At 43.5% G+C, this 17,277-nt stretch overlaps 1 protein-coding gene across 2 annotated transcripts in view; it reads right to left on the reverse strand.

Annotated features, from left to right (window-relative positions):
- Positions 1 to 417: 417 nt before the first annotated feature.
- ppp1r9ba (protein phosphatase 1, regulatory subunit 9Ba) overlaps positions 418 to 17,277 on the reverse strand; it is a 132,744-nt gene continuing 115,884 nt past the window's right edge. For both annotated transcript variants that reach the window (XM_039740281.1, XM_039740280.1), the window contains exons 7-11: positions 5,874 to 6,026; positions 5,702 to 5,755; positions 5,289 to 5,518; positions 5,050 to 5,146; positions 418 to 1,551 (exon numbers count right to left, since the gene is read on the reverse strand). In XM_039740281.1, coding sequence (XP_039596215.1) covers positions 1,498 to 1,551; positions 5,050 to 5,146; positions 5,289 to 5,518; positions 5,702 to 5,755; positions 5,874 to 6,026 — 588 coding nt within the window. In that variant the 3' untranslated portion in view covers positions 418 to 1,497. The remainder of the gene's footprint in view (positions 1,552 to 5,049; positions 5,147 to 5,288; positions 5,519 to 5,701; positions 5,756 to 5,873; positions 6,027 to 17,277) is intronic.

Consider the following 17,277-nt stretch of genomic DNA (forward strand, 5'->3'; position numbering starts at 1 on the left):
GAGCGCCACACCAGTTCCGATCCCCAACGGTTTTTACTCTTCCAGGGATGGGCTTTCCCAAATTCCCCTTTGTGATGTAAGCAGCTGCAGCAGACCTGAAAAGAGTGTCCCCGAAAAACCGTCTGTTGTCCCAGAGACTCGGTGACGTTGTTTTTTTACGGTGGCTGGAGTGCCAGTCCTGCCACCAACCAACCCCCATAATTTCCCTGCAAGTCAGAGGACCGTTTAACATCATATCTCTGTTTTTTTTTTACTGAAGCGTGAATTTTGACGAAACACGTAGAAATACACGAAAGCAGGATGAAACATTTGAACCTGGAAGTGCGACTCGATCGCTGGCACTGTGCTCCATTAAACTCCCACCCTGCTCAACTTTGCCACCGTCACCTTACATCACCCAAAGTGTTTTCTTCCCCATTTTAAAATAACTGCTGTTTTTATTAACGATGAAACACAATGAACAATAGCCACCAATCAAACATAAGTTACAGGTTTAGCTTGAACACCAATTGCTGTAATTAAATTATGACAATAATAAAAAATAAAAACAAAAACAAAAAAGAAAGAGAAATGAAAGCACATCCGCCATTCTCCCCAGCATCGGGCGATTCAAAACGGAAAAACAAGTGTACTGTGGCGGCTCACTCGTCAACGTGGGCCTGACGTACACATTCTGGCCTGCAATCCAGTTTGTTCATTTATTTGTCTCAAGTGGATTTCAAGAATAAATCACTTTTTCCTTTTGTTTCGATTTTTTTTTTTAATACACTGCGGCGTGTTTGGTTGTGTCCCAAACTTTTCACGATTGGTTACGTGCCAATGTGCTGGAAATATAAACATGATTAAACAGAGCAGAAGGCAACGTTAAAAAAAATAAAAATAAAAATAGCAAGAAAGGATAAAACGTTAAATAAAATCTTCATCCCGAATGGCTTTCCAACATTTCCAGTCGGCCATCCTGCTGGAAAAAAAAAGGTTTGGAATTGTGTAATAAATACGAGAGGGAATCATCGAGGCTGCCTGTGGCCCACGACATTTCTTCCAGCTGCAGACTGGCACAGATATTGCAATCCATCCTGGGCACCCACGCGCTTATTTATTTATTTCCATGGAAAAGCTTTCGGAAAAGTTGCTAAGTCTTGAAATCGATAAAAAACAAAAACAGAAAGAAAGAAAGACCTTTCACTCCTCCTCAAACCTCCCACCAGGCCAGAGTTGGCCATGGTCTGCAGTGTCACCAGCACCTGTTGGGACTCCCGAGGGCAGGTAGATCAAGTGATCCACGGGGCAGAGCAAGGGAGCTGGAAAAGCGGAGGTGGGGATGGCCTTTAGGTTCAAAGTGTTTCGGGTGAAATTGTCTTTTATCCGCTGACATTATTCTTTGTTGTTTTTTTTTTTATACTTCTTTTTGTGTTTTTGCCGCTTGTGGCTCACACTCTTAATTCTCCAAGGTCATTCGTGTCGTGCTGTGCTACCCCACTCCTGAGTCTTCAGGTTTTATGAGGGATTAGAGTTCTTTACCACTTCGAGTTTGCCCTTCAGTTCTGTAATCTGAGGAGAGAAAGATAAGAGAGAAGAAAATCTGTGATTATAGTGAAGACTGTCAAGTGACATCTCACCTGCAGACATAGATAGATAGAGCAAAGGCACTATATAATAGATAGATAGATAGATCTGAAAGGTACTATATGATAGATAGATAGATAGATAGATAGATCTGAAAGGCACTATATGATAGATAGATAGATAGATAGATAGATAGAGATACTTTATTAATCCTGAGGGGAAATTCACAAATTGGTCTGCAAGTCAATTTAAACAGCTGATGTTTTGTGGAATCCTTTTTTTGCACAAGGCCTGCTTTTGGTCCATTAGGGGCAGCGTGCTTCCCTGTGAAATTTCGGCCTGATTGCGAAACATATTGATTGAATATTTGATTTTTATTGTTACTACGCAGGTATTCATGTGCCAACTTCTTAACTGGTTGAGTGATTAGTAAATACAATACCATTTATTTTTGTACTAGCTGTGCAAGCCCATGTTGTAAAAAGCCCGGGGTCCTAGAAACTATTGCTCTCCTAGGAGGATTCGTTTTGCCGACGTCCTCACATTGCTTGTGCATTAGCCAATACTGATGCTCTGTACAAGAGAGGACAGAGCCGACTATACTTCCTTAGAAGGCTGGTGTCCTTCAACATCTGCAATAAGATGCTGCAGATGTTCTATCAGATGGTTGTGGCGAGCGCCCTCTTCTACGCGGTGGTGTGCTGGGGAGGCACATAAAGAAGAAGGACGCCTCATGCCTGGACAAACTGGTGAGGAAGGCAGGCTCTATTGTAGACACAGAGCTGGACAGTTTGACATCCGTGGCAGAGCAACGGGCACTGAGCAGACTCCTGACAATCATTGAGAATCCACTGCATCCACTGAACAGGATCATCTCCAGACAGAGGAGCAGCTCCACTGACAGACTGAGGAGACCCCACACTATGCAACTCTTCAGTTCCACCCGGGGGGGGGTAAACGTTAACATTATACAGAGTTATTGTCTGTTATACCTGCATTGTTATCACTCTTTAATTTAATATTGTTATTATCAGTATGCTGCTGCTGGAGTATGGGAATTTCCCCTTGGGATTAATAAAGTATCTATTTATTATATAGTGCCTTTCTATCTATCTATCTATCTATCTATTATATAGTGCCATTCAGATCTGTCTATCTATCTATCTATTAGCGGCAGGAGGAAGTACAGTGGAACCTTGGATTGCAAGTAACTTGGTCTGTGAGTATTTTGCAAGATGAGCTAAAATTTGTAATAAATTTTGACTTGATAAACGAGCGAGGTCTTGCAATACAAGTAGTCTGTATACACTTTGTCTGCCGAGTGTCACGTTATTACAACTGAGCTGATGGTTCTTCTCTCTCTCTCACTGCGGGATTGTGGGTAATCGTCAGTCGGCGTGCCTCACTCATATAGTCAACATCCGTACGAGCGTATACTGTTTACTACAGCATTGTGACCACGTGTGTGTGTGTTGTATCGTGTGAGTCTCCGTCTTGCGCCCCATGAAGCTGAGTCTCAATACTTTAGCGACACCAGATTTTATTCAGCTTGAAACAGGAACAGCACTGTTATTTATTGTATCGGGATCTGCCACTCTCCTATACACAGACACAGCAGTCAGGCAGGGTCGGGGCCAAGTAATGCTGTGCCCTGCACATTTATAATGTTCCTTGTATCACCCATCAACTGCAGGCACTCATAGCATGTCCACGATCTTTTCGAATTCGCTTTTATGGCGAACTGCTACAGCGCTGGGAGACTGCGATTGCTTCGGGATGCTCTTCCGTGTGTTGTCCCGTTGGGAGGAATCTCACAAGAGTTTAGAAACTCACTCACACCAGCCATGATTCTTTTCAAAGGTAAAGTGCAGGTTAATTTGTTTTATGTATTTTTACTTTATATTTTGCATTAAACATTTTTATATGAATAGTTTTGGGTTGTGGAACGAATCATCTCAGTTTCCATTATTTCTTAAGGGGAAATTCGCTTTGATATACGAACGAATTATGCTTGCAAACCAAGATTCCACTGTACAAGGGATACCGGTTTGCCGATGTTAGAGGATAAGCGACTTTGTCTCGTTTGCTGACGTGCTGTCATCGCTTGTGTTATTAGCGGCTAAGCGAGTTTTCTGTTTCCTTAGCTCGACTGCACCTCACACTTCCGGGTTGGGCAGACAGACACACTTTTAAGCGTAGATGTTTATATATATATATATATATATATATATATATATATATATATATATATATATATATATATATATATATCGTGTTTACACACATACTCAGACACACACACAGACATAATTCCAAAAATGATATTTTCTGACTCAGTGAGGTCTAAAATGTCGAGATTCATCACAGTGTCGAAATCGATTTTTTTGGAGGAGTCCAATACTTTCCCTATACTTCGTATACGAGAAAGTCAGGGGGGTCTAAAACATCGAGATTCATCAAAATCTCAACAGTGAATCTTCGGACGATTCCAATACTTTCCCTATACTTCATATATTTTTTTTTTTTTTTTTCATTTTTATTACTATTTAATTTAATATTGTTTCTTTGTATCGGTATACTGCTGCTGGATTATGTGAATTTCCCCTTGGGATTAATAAAGTATCTATCTACCTATTATATAGTGCCTTTAATCTATCTATCTATCTATCTATCTATCTATCTATCTATCTATCTATCTATCTATCATATATGAGAATGTAAAAAAAAGTGTGGTGTGATGTCATAGGCCACATAAGTGGGCACAGCAGTGACACTCGAGAAAGTGCCTACTGGGCTGACCTGCGGTCATCTGCTGTTGGTTCTCAATGACGTCATCACTGCATGACAGCAGGAGTGAAGTATCCAAAATGCCATTCTTCAGATGTTTAAAAACCTTTCAAAAACGGAGTTAACTTTAATGAGAACTCTGCCCCTGCTCGCTTCGCTCGCCAACCCGGGTTTGGTTAAATTTATATACAATTTAAAGAGATTGTAATTTTCATTTCATTCATTTTTTTATTTCTTGATATTTGCCAGTAGTCTCCCGGGAGTTCAAAGTGTCTTTCAAGAAGATCCGAGAAGACCTGCTGTGCATGTGTACCGCGCCAACATTTTTGAATTCTTCACGACGTTCTACTTTGTCATCTACTCTTTGTCCTTTATTTCTGGCCCGGGTGTGGTTAAATGTCTTTCTCACGGGACACATAGCGCTGCTCGCATTGTGAAGGGGGGCGCTGAACACACGCTAAGCAGTTGCGGTCAGATCAGCTGCCGTCTTGCTGCTGCTGTTGGCGAGCTGTGTGTTCTGCTTGTCGATCATTTAAAAGCCCGTACGGCAGCTGTCCTTTTGTCTCACTGCCTTGTGTCGCGTGACATTAAAGTGTCTTCCGAGAAGATCACATCTCGTCTCCCTCCCAAGATTTTTTTTCAATAATAGAGAGACACCGTTGACAAGGCGTCCATGGCCTTATTAAACGGGCTCACCTTTTCCTGCAGCTTCTCCGTCTCTTCTTTGTGAGTGACTTCCAGTTCCTCTAAGGCTCTCCGCTGGGCCGTCTCCTTCTTCAGAAACTCAATTTCCCTGATGGAAGAACAGAAGACACTCAGAGTCACCTGAGCTTCATCACCCAGATACCGATGTCACTCCCTGCATAGTCTCGTCTCTTAACGTGTTACCATTTCATAAAAGTCCTGCCACTCCAAAGCTAACCCTGCTTACTCACTTCTGCTGATACTCCTTGATGAGCCGCTTGGCTTTGCTGTACTTTCTCTCCAGTGTCTGATATTGTGACTGCGTCTCCTTCAGGTGCTCATCGACGGCCTGACACAAGGTTTGTGCCTCCATCCAGTAGCCCTCCAGCTTCTCCATGCGCTCCTTGTTCTCCTCCACGCTTTGCTCCAGCTGGGCCTTCTCCATCCTCCAGCGCATCTTCTCCTGCTCCGATGACGCAAGCTTGAAAAGATAAAAAACAACACAGACAATGAGTGAACTGAGCACTAGGTGCCAGCATGCCACGTCTCAGGAGGGCTGACAAAATTGCTCTTAGTTCAAGCGAGCAATGCAGCCTACATTTAGAAAGGTTTTATGTATGAATTTGTTCAGGTCGGTGAACCCAAGGTGGCACATTTCATTTACCTTTCGTTTAAGCTGCTGGATTTCAGCCTCCGTCACGGCGTGCTTAATCTGGAGCTGCAGAAGATACATAAACCAGTGAGTTCTCGGCAAGAACCGGAGATCACCAAATCAACAACATCCCGTAATGGAGGGCTAGACCAACCTCCTGGGATCCCAACAGCCAGAAACTGACCTCTTTGAACTTGTGGGCCAGCTTCTCAGGATCGATCTCTATGGGTGACAGCATGTCCTCATTCTCTGCTAGGTCAAAGACCTCAATGGCCATCTCTGCATTGGGGAACATCGGGCTCATTTCTTCTTCCTCATCGGTGGCATACTCTCCGGTCTACGGGAGACAGAACATCCATTTAGCAGTGCAACCAGGATCATGAAGGATCATCATCACCTGCTGGTGTCGAACACTCATCTCAAACAAAAGAAACAATCAAAACAGTAGTCGTCCTTTCAGATGAGTGGTAGAGGGTTGAGAACTTGTGTGGTGTCTGTCTGACACGTTTGTCTGCACATCTTATTAGCAGTGCGGCTATTGTTATGTATATTTAAAGTTATGTTGGTGTCATCACCATGTGGCCATTTTGATTGTCGTACCAGTTTCTGTGCTGATTTCATTAGCGCTACCATATTTTTGTTTGTCAGGACCTCCATCATTGCTTGTGCCATCATCACATAGACATCAAATAACATGGTGCCATATTTAACAAACCTGTCAAACGTCTGGATCTAAAAACTCATAAAATCTACAAAAGATTATGCTAAAAGGGGAAAGGGTAAGAGAAGGGCGTAGGAAGAAGTCCAGGGTGAGGCACGGTTTTTAACACTTTGACTGCTGGACACATTAGTAGAAAATTAGAACAATCGAGACGAGAACAAGTCATTCAGCCCAGCAAAGCTCGCCAGTCCTGTCCAAAAAAAACATCAAGTCGAGTTTTGAAAGTCACTTATTGCAAGCGTCTATCGTTCTTTGTGAAAAGAAAAACTTCCTAATGTTTGTGCGAAATTTCCCCTTAGCAAGTTTCAAACTGTGTCCCCGTGTTCTTGATGAACTCATTTTAAAGTCACCGTCTCGATCCACTAGACTAATTCCCTTCATCATTTTAAACACTTTAGTCAGGTCTCCTCTTCATCTCTTTAAAGGCTCAGCTCTTTTAATCTTCCCTCATAACTCATCCCCTGTAGCCCTGAATCAGCCAAGTCGCTCTTTTCTGGACCTTCTCTTGTGCTGTTATGTCCTTTTTGTAGCCTGGAGACCCAAACTGCACACAGGACTCCAGATGAGGCCTCACCAGTGTGTTATAAAGACTTGAGCAGAACCTCCTGTGATTTGTACTCCACACATCAAGGCGCTATATAACCTGACATTCTGTTAGCCTTCTTAATGGCTTCGGATGACTCTCTGGATTTTTTAGAGAATTAGAAAGATTTAAATGAGAGCAGGCCATTCAACCCAACAAAGCTTGCTTATTCCATGTATCTGTGGTTCTCTGTCCAAAGAAACACTTCCTAATGTGAAATTTCCCCTTCACAAGTTTCCAACTGTGTCCCCGTGTTCTCGATGAACTCATTTTAAAGTCACCATCTCGATCCACTGCAGTAATTCCCTTCATCATTTTAAACACTTCACTCAGGTCTCCTCTTCATCTTCTTTTTCTTAAACTGTGAAGGCTCTGCTCTTTTAATCTTTCCTCATAACTCATTCCCTGTGTCCCTGAATCAGCCTAGTCATTCCTCTCTGGACCTTCTCTTGTGCTGTTATGTCCTTTTTGTAGCCTGGAGACCCAAACTGCACACAGTACTCAAGATGAGGCCTCACCAGTGTGTTATAAAGCTTGAGCAGAACCTCCTGTGACTTGTAGTCCACACATCAAGGCGCTATATAACCGGACAGTCTGTTAGCCTTCTTAATGGCTTATGAACACTGCCTGGCAAGTGACAGCGCCGAGTCCACTACGACTCCTAAATTCATCTCATAAGGTGGACTCTCGATTTTCAGACCCCCATTGTGTATTCAGACCTCACATTTTTACTCCCTGTGTGTAATTCTTTACATTTGCTGACATTACATTTCATCTGCCACAAATCTGCCCAAGCCTGTCTGCTATCCAAGTCCTTCTGTGATGCTATAACAGATCCCTAATTATCTGCTAATCCACCTATCTTGGTATCATCTGCAAACGTAACCAGCTTGTTACTTCTATTCCTATCTAAATCATTTATAGATGTTAAAAATAGCAGCAGCTCCATCACTGCCCCCTGCTGGTCACCACTCTTAACATCGGCCAATTCTGATGAGGTCACTCAGACCATCACCCTCTGCTTCCTGTGTCTGAGCCAATTCTGCACCCACCTAAAAACATCTGCCACTTCTTTTAGTCTGATGCCCAACCTCTCATGTGGCACCTCATCAAATGCTTTCTGAAAGTCCAGATGAATAATCTCATCTGCTCCACTCTGGTCGTATCCTTTTGTTAATTCCTCATAGAATTCCAGCATGTTAGTAAAACACGACCTCCCTCTTATGACCCCACGCTGACTGTTTCTAATAACTCCTGTCCTTGCCATTTGCTGCTCAATCTTATCCTTAATAATTCCTTCCATTAATTTTCCTGGGATACACGTTAAGCTTACTGGCCTACAGTTGCTTGGATCTGCCCTGTCACCCTTTTTATATAATGGGATGTAGAGAAAAGCCAAGCAAAATGACACCTTTTATTGGCTAACTAAAAAGATTACAATATGCAAGCTTTCGAGGCAACTCAGGCCCCTTCTTCAGGCAAGATGTAATGTGGCAGGTAAGGAGGCAGAATACCCATGTAGTGCCTGAAGAAGGGGCCTGAGTTGCCTCGAAAGCTTGCATATTGTAATCTTTTTAGTTAGCCAATAAAAGGTGTCATTTTGCTTGGCTTTTCTCTACATTCATAATGGCTAACACGGTACAACAACCTAGTACTATATATAATGGGATGATATTTTGCCATTTTCCAGTCCTCTGGAATCTCTCCAGTGTGCAGTAACTTCCTAACAATATGTGTCAAGGGTTTATATCTGCACTCGCCAGCCTCCTTAAGCACTCGAGGGTAACTATTATCTGGTACCGGTGATTACCAGGACCCTGCAGTATAGGCGTATCTATCAAAACTTGTAAAACATATACAGAAATGTACTGGAAAGCAACAGTTTTTATTATCAACTATAACGCTGTCAAAAAGTTTAAAGAAATTGTTAATTACTTTATTTTCACCAGCAGCATGACTAAAAGTCTCCATTTGAATCAGCGTTGCTGAAGATTGGCACCATGCAGAGTGCACCGCAAATATAACACATGCGTTTCCACTGTCCACGCTGGTCACATACATCACACTTGGTAGTTGGTGACTGTTCAAGGTCCGAGGGTGGCAGAATACCCATGTAGTGCCATTCTGACGGTCGTGACAAGTTTGGACGCCTTGTGATGAAGAAATGCCATTGGGGCAGTGATCTGCATCAGTGCTTGAGCCTGCAGGCTCCACATCATCTAACTGATTGTCATGATCACGAATCTAGTGGTTTGAAAACAGCAGCGGCTTTATGCTTCTTTCCTGATGATATAACTACGGGCTGTCGATTGATAACACTATACTAGGCTGACCCGCCTTTTAAGTTGACCACTTCTTAAGGCAATTCAATATGTAGATTAATTTGATATTTTATACAAACTCATTAATTTGGTTATATTGCATTTGAGCGGTATTACTTTAATACTCGTAGTTTCTGTTATTTTTGTGATGAAATGTAAACTTTTTTTCTATATTGAGGTCGCCCTTTTGAACCCCCCTGATATTTACTACGCGGTGAGGCATTTGTACTCCATCAACATTAATTATTTCCAGAGACATAATTTTGTCTATTTTTCCAGCGCATTGCGCACAAAAGCAAGGGAACGATGGGAGCACCAGAACTCTGCTCACGTCATGTCACTTCGTACCGCAAGCTGCAAGTAGTAAGTCTGTGATAAGCGGAATACCGCTACGCTTTCCACTCACGGGACAATCCCGACCGCTTTTATATAGTAATAAAGAAGAAGAAGACATCGCACAGTCGGGAGTAGAAAATCATCTTTTACCTGGAAAAATGAAACTACAAATCCCATCGTGCATTGCAAAATGGAAGGGGCGTGTGTGAAACTCCACGCCTGCATAGCACTCACGGGACGGAAGGACACCCAACCGCTTTTACAGTGGGATGCAAAAGTTTGGGCAACCTTGTTAATAGTCATTATTTTCCTGTATAAATCGTTGGTTGTTACGATAGAAAATGTCAGTTAAATATATCATATAGGAGACACACACAGTGATATTTGAGAAGTGAAATGAAGTTTATTGGATTTACAGAAAGTGTGCAATAATTGTTCAAACAAAATCAGGCAGGTGCATAAATTTGATCACCGTTGTCATTTTATTGATTCACAAACTTTTCGAACTAATTATTGGAACTCCAATTGGCTCGGTAAGCTCAGTGACCCCTGACCTACATACACAGGTGAATCCGAGTATTTAAGGGGGTCAATTGTAAGTTTCCCTCCTCCTTTAATTTTCTCTGAAGAGTAGCAACATGGGGGTCACAAAACAACTCTCAAATGACCTGAAGACAAAGATTGTTCATCATCATGGTTTAGGGGAAGGATACAGAAAGCTGTCCCAGAGATTTAAGCTGTCTGTTTCCACAGTTAGGAACATATTGAGGAAATGGAAGACCACAGGCTCAGTTCAAGTTAAGGCTCGAAGTGGCAGACCAAGAAAGATTTGGATAGACAGAAGCGGCGAATGGTGAGAACAGTCAGAGTCAACCCACAGACCAGCACCAAAGACCTACAACATCATCTTGCAGCAGATGGAGTCACTGGGCATCGTTCAACCATTGGCACTTTACACAAGGAGATGCTGTATGCGAGAGTGATGCAGAGGAAGCACAAACAGAGCCGCTTGAGGTCTGCTCAAGCACATTTGGACAAGCCAGCTTCATTTTGGAATAAGGTGCTGTGGACTGATGAAACTAAAATGAGTTATTTGGGCATAACAAGGGCGTTATGCATGGAGGAAAAAGAACACAGCATTCCAAGAAAAACACCTGCTACCTACAGTAAAATATGGTGGTGGTTCCATCATGCTGTGGGGCTGTGTGGCCAGTGCAGGGACTGGGAATCTTGTCAAAGTTGAGGGACGCATGGATTCCACTCAGTATCAGCAGATTCTGGAGACCAATGTCCAGGAATCAGTGACAAAGCTGAAGCTGCGCCGGGCTGGATCTTTCAACAAGACAACGACCCGAAACACTGCTCAAAATCCACTAAGGCATTCATGCAGAGGAACAAGTACAACGTTCTGGAATGGCCATCTCAGTCCCCAGACCTGAATATAATTGAAAATCTGTGGTGTGAGTTAAAGAGAGCTGTCCATGCTCGGAAGCCATCAAACCTGAATGAACTAGAGATGTTTTGTAAAGAGGAATGGTCCAAAATACCTTCAAGCACAATCCAGACTCTCATTGGAACCTACAGGAAGCGTTTAGAGGCTGTAATTTCTGCAAAAGGCGGATCTACTAAATATTGATTTCATTTCTTTTTTGTGGTGCCCAAATTTATGCACCTGCCTGATTTTGTTTGAACAATTATTGCACACTTTCTGTAAATCCAATAAACTTCATTTCAATTCTCAAATATCACTGTGTGTGTCTCCTATATGATATATTTAACTGACATTTTTTATTGTAACAACCAACGATTTATACAGGAAAATAATGGCTATTAACAAGGTTGCCCAAACTTTTGCATCCCACTGTATGTAGAAGGATTCTGTATTCTTGCCACCAAAAAATATATCGTCATCCACTAGATGGCAGCAGAGTAGTAGGTAACTAAGGGCCTGTTTATACTTCGGGCTCAGAACGCGTATGCGCACGTATCATGGCTGCCTGCCACGCGTTCTCAGCGTTCATCTGACTTGTCCCCTGAGCAAGTCCTCAGAAATGAACGCGACGCGTGTGTGAGTTGAAGTACCAGCTAGTCTGAGGTGTAAAAGAAGTCAGAAGCCCATTTAGAGCCCTAGGCGGGGTGGGCAGATGTTGCCCCTCATTGTCTATCGTGGGTAATCAGCTGTATTAGACTTTGATAACCTAAGGGCCTTGGTGTCCGGAGTGCTCACCCCGTCAGTAGCACAAACAGCGCCCATTTGTGTATATACTGCAGATTGTAAGGAGCACATACCCCTTGGCATGCGGAGCGTGTTCACTTCTACTTTTATAAACTGGGCCCAGAGGGTAGCAGCACCCAGTCAGGACTGTATTATCAGAGTTCAACCACCAGTGGAGGGGTTCTCCATGGTGTCCAGAGTGTAAGCCCCTTAACTTTCGTAAATGGGGCCCCTCACAGCTGCCTAATGGATTGACTCGCTCTTTGTAAACCCGGACACTTATTACGAATTATGTTCGAGTTCACAATATGTGATTCTTGGGATCAACAGTACAGAGTAATGGGGATCGTGGAAGAGAAGTGAAAAAGAGAGTGCAGGCAGGGTGGAGTGGGTGGAGAAGAGTGTCAGGAGTGATTTGTGACAGACGGGTATCAGCAAGAGTGACAGGGAAGGTCTACAGGATAGTAGTGAGACCAGCTATGTTATATGGGCTGGAGACGGTGGCACAGGAGACAGAGCTGGAGGTGGCAGAGTTAAAGATGTTAAGATTTGCATTGGGTGTGATGAGGATGGACAGGATTAGAAATGAGGACATCAGAGGGTCAGCTCAGGTTGGACGGTTGGGAGACAAAGTCAGAGAGGCGACGCTGCGTTGGTTTGGAGATGTGCTGAGGAGAGATGAGGGGTATATTGGGAGAAGGATACTAAGTATAGCGCTGACAGGGAAGAGGAGAAGAGGAAGGCCTAAGAGGAGGTTTATGGATGTGGTGAGAGAGGACATGCAGGTGATGGGGGTAACAGAACAAGATGAGGAGGACAGGAAGATATGGAAGAAGATGATCCGCTGTGGTGACCCCTAATGGGAGCAGCCGAAAGAAAAAGAGGAAGAAGAAGAAGAAAATGTTTATAATTGTATAACATATAGAGAAAAACACCTCAATGTATATAATCACTGGTCAACAAGCATTTCGCTACTGGGATTCTTTCAGCTGTACTTTAACAAATTTCACTTGCTGACTCCAAAACTGAAAACCGTTTTTCGTCCAGCGCTTCGTGTTTTTTTTTTAGTTATGATGATCCAGGTCTTGGACAACTAGGGTGACTGGACAGTAAGGCCAGATAACCATTTTGATAATTAACGGTAATTCTACTAGGGATGCCATTGAGATAAATGAAATCGCCACACACTACTATCAGATGTGAGTTGTTTACCTTGTCTTTATTAATTTTATTTAAAAATTATAAATTTTTGGGCAGCACGGTGGCGCAGTGGGTAGCACTGCTGCCTCGCAGTTAGGAGACCCTTAAGGGTTCGCTTCCCGGGTCCTCCCTGCGTGGAGTCTGCATGTTCTCCCCATGTCTGCTCCAGTTTCCTCCCACAATCCAAAGACATGCAGGTTAGGTGCATTGGCGATCCTAAATTGTCCCTAGTGTGTGCTTGGCGTGTGTGGGTGTGTGTGCCCTGCAGTGGGCTGGCAACCTGCCCAGGGTTTGTTTCCTGCCTTGCACCCTGTGTTGGCTGGGATTGGCTCCAGCAGACCCCCATGACCCTGTTGTTAGGATATAGCGGGTTGGTTGGATGGATGGATTATTCATTTTTAATTAGCTGATTACCAAGTCTTAGATGACTCTAAAAGCCTAATGACACAACTCAGACATGACACTGCAGTAGGTAGTCGGTTTTACTGTTTCCTTAATGTGACGTTGCATTTCCGGACATTTCATTGGTTCGATTCTCCATTAGTTTGACGATGTTGTCAAGGCGATGGACAGAAACGGTGATGCGTTTCAGCATTTAAGACATATGTCTGGTCTCGCGAGAAGGGAAGCCAAAAATCAAGGAAGGTGTTCTTATTGCTTGTGAACTGATGCTTGACGAGGAGTTCAAAAGAAAACTGACGCCAACTGAATGAGCGGCACACGAAGTGTTCACACAGGTGGTCCAGAATTATCTTGGCAGTCACAGAGCAGAGAAGGACGCTAAGCTTGTGGAGAACCTGCTGAAAGCAGATCAGCTTCTGGGAGCCAGAATGTCACTGAAGATGCGTCTCGACTCTTTTTTTTTCCCACCAGATCTGGGCGATGTCAAAGATGAAAGCGGGAAACAGTTCATCAAGATATCAAGGTGAGGGAAAGTTCACTCTGAGCCTGACGGGGGACTACTGTCAGTTCTTGCAAAGAGAGAACGAATGTGCAGTACAAGCGCAAAAGCGAGGGCCTCAAACGCTGAGCACAGGGACCTCACTGTTAAATTGAGGTAAATTGACATAAACGTGTTTTAATGCATCGTCTTCTGGTTTGTTTTCAGAATAAACACATCAAATAGATTTTGGTGGGACAGTCTTGTGTTGATTTCCATCCATCCATCCATTTTCTAACCCGCTGAATCCGAATAGGGTCACGGGGGTCTGCTGGAGCCAATCCCAGCCAACACAGGGCACAAGGCAGGAACCAATCCTGGGCAGGGTGCCAACCCACCGCAGGACACATACAAACACACCCACACACCAAGCACACACTAGGGCCAATTTAGAATCGCCAATCCACCTAACCTGCATGTCTTTGGACTGTGGGAGGAAACCCACGCAGACACGGGCAGAACATGCAAACTCCACGCAGGGAGGACCCGGGAAGTGAACCCAGGTCTCCTAACTGCGAGGCAGCGCTACCACTGCGCCACCGTGCCGCCCCCTGTGTTGATTTATTATATTGATATTCAAAAGTGTCAAAACGTCAATGATGTGTACCTCAAAAACCTTAATATATGAAATCAGTGTAAAAAAACTTAATAAAAGAGCTGGTCAGAAGTTCCCAGAGGCAAACAAGAAATATTTTTTTGTAGACTCTTGGTGTGAAATAACTTAACTGTCATTACTGATCAACCTCAAATGTCAAATAAGTCATCATTTACCATTGGAGATGTTTATTAAGCAACTAGGGGGCTCTGCCCCCTGCTGACTTCGCTTGCCAACCCCCTCCCGGCCCGGGCCTGCGCTACACGCCAGCATCTTTGCGTTTCTGCCGCTCACGTATGGGGAAGCCGATGTACAATTTAAACAGATTGTTCTTCTCATGGGAATTGTTACGTATGCCTAATAGAACTAACTATTTTACATTACAGCGAGTAATTAACCAGAGTAACAAATAGTAAAACGTAATAAATTGAAAGTAAATTTTATTTCATGCTGCGGTAAGAGGTATTCGTTGCATTATACATTTTCATTCTTTTTGGCTTTGTAATTAACACTCAAATTAACACTCAAAAACCCTAACCCTAAACTTACACTTTTACTGTAAAACTTCAGTAAAAACAATTTTTGGAATGAACTTTTCGTCCATCGCATTGAATTTTGATTCTGTGTTTGGATTTTCATCGTGACAACGCAACGTATAACTGCCCGTGAGTGAATTTCGTTTCTTTCTCTCTAATTAATAAACCGGCTTTTTCGAATGTTTGTCCCTGTGATTTATTAATTGGCATAGCGGAAGTTATTTTAACGGGAAATTGCAAACATTTTAATATGAATGGCATAACGAGATCTCCTTTGGTGTCTCATGTTAAGATGTACTGCATTTCTTTTCTAGTCGCCTGTTAAAATTTTACCTGTCAGAATTATATCAACCAATTTTCAATCCAACTAATCTTGTCCTATGGCATAGCCCATCACGCAGTCATCAATTACACAATTACATTACAATACATCCTTGTTTCAACAGTAATTCGGCTGGTGGAAGACCACACGGTGTTAACGGTTGTAAATATTCTTCGTGACATTGTAAGTTGATGTTTTCATCTTCCACACCATCACCACCAACTGTTTCAGCAGAGTCTACTGATACGCAATTTGCCGTGTCACTGATCGACAATTTTCACGTTAATCTGTTTGACTTCATCGATTCTCAGTGCTTTACTACCTGAGGCCACAGGTCCGCCACGCCCTCGACCCTCTGCAGTTCACATACCAGGAGAAGGTGGGAGCGGAGGATGCCATCATCTACATGCTACCCCGATCCCTCTCCCACTTGGACAGAGGCAGTGGTGCTGTAAGAATTATGTTCCTGGACTTCTCTAGCACCTTCAGCAACATCCAACCTCTGCTCCTTAGGGACAAGCCGACATAGATGACAGTAGACTCATACCTGGTGCCATTGATCGTGAACTATCTTACAGACAGACCTCAGTATGTGCGTCTCGGGAACTGCAGGTCTGACATTGTGGTCAGCAGCACAGCAGCGCCGCAGGGGACTGGACTTTCTCCAGTTCTGTTCAGCCAACATACATCAGACTTCCAATACAACTCGGAGTCCTGCCACGTGCAAAAGTTCACTGACGACACTGCTATGGTGGGCTGCATCAGGAGTGGGCAGGAGGAGGAGTATAGGAACCTAATCAAGGACTTTGTTAAATGGTGCGACTCAAATCACCTACACCTGAACACCAGCAAAACCAAGGAGCTGGTGGTGGATTTTAGGAGGCCCAGGCCCCTCATGGACAGTACAGTACAGTAAATATCTGGGAGTGCAGCTGGATGATAAACTGGACTGGACTGCCAACACTGATGATCTGTGCAAGAGAGGACAGAGCCAACTATACTTCATTAGAAGGTTGGTGTCCTTCAACATCTGCAATAAGATGCTGCAGATGTTCTATCAGATGGTTGTGGCGAGCGCCCTCTTCTACGCAGTGGTGTGCTGGGGAGGCAGCATAAAGAAGAGGGACGCCTCACGCCTGGACAAACTGGTGAGGAAGGCAGGCTCTATTGTAGGCACAGAGCTGGACAGTTTGACATCCGTGGCAGAGCGACGGGCACAGAGCAGACTCCTGTCAATCATGGAGAATCCACCGCATCCACTGAACAGGATCATCTCCAGACAGAGGAGCAGCTTCAGCGACAGACTGCTGTCACCATCCTGCTACACTGACAGACTGAGGAGACCCCACACTATGCGACTATTCAGTTCAACCTGGGGGGGTAAACGTTAACATTATACAAAGTTATTGTCTGTTATACCAGCATTGTTATCACTCTTTAAGTTAATATTATTACTATTAGTATGCCTCTGCTGGAGTATGGGAATTTCCCCTTGTGATTAATAAAGTATCATCTATCTATCTAGTGCCTTTCATATCTATCTATCTATCTATCTATCTATCTATCTATCTATCTATCTATCTATCTGCTAGGATTGCCCGTAGATTTGGACATAATACGTCTTCTTTAATTGGGAACTTAAAGTAAGGAAGACATAAAAATGTATAAGAGCCGAGAGCGGACAAACTGAGTCTGACACAAACATTCAGACCAGTGAGAGGTGAGAGGACTGCAGGTGTGGGCCGTGAACCAGAAATGGTGGAGAGGATGCCGGGACTTGAAAAAATCTCTTGGCAATAGTCTCGTCTCAAGATATTGT

Source organism: Polypterus senegalus, chromosome 17 (genome assembly GCF_016835505.1).
Source record: "Polypterus senegalus isolate Bchr_013 chromosome 17, ASM1683550v1, whole genome shotgun sequence".
Classification (NCBI taxonomy): Eukaryota; Metazoa; Chordata; class Cladistia; order Polypteriformes; family Polypteridae; genus Polypterus; species Polypterus senegalus.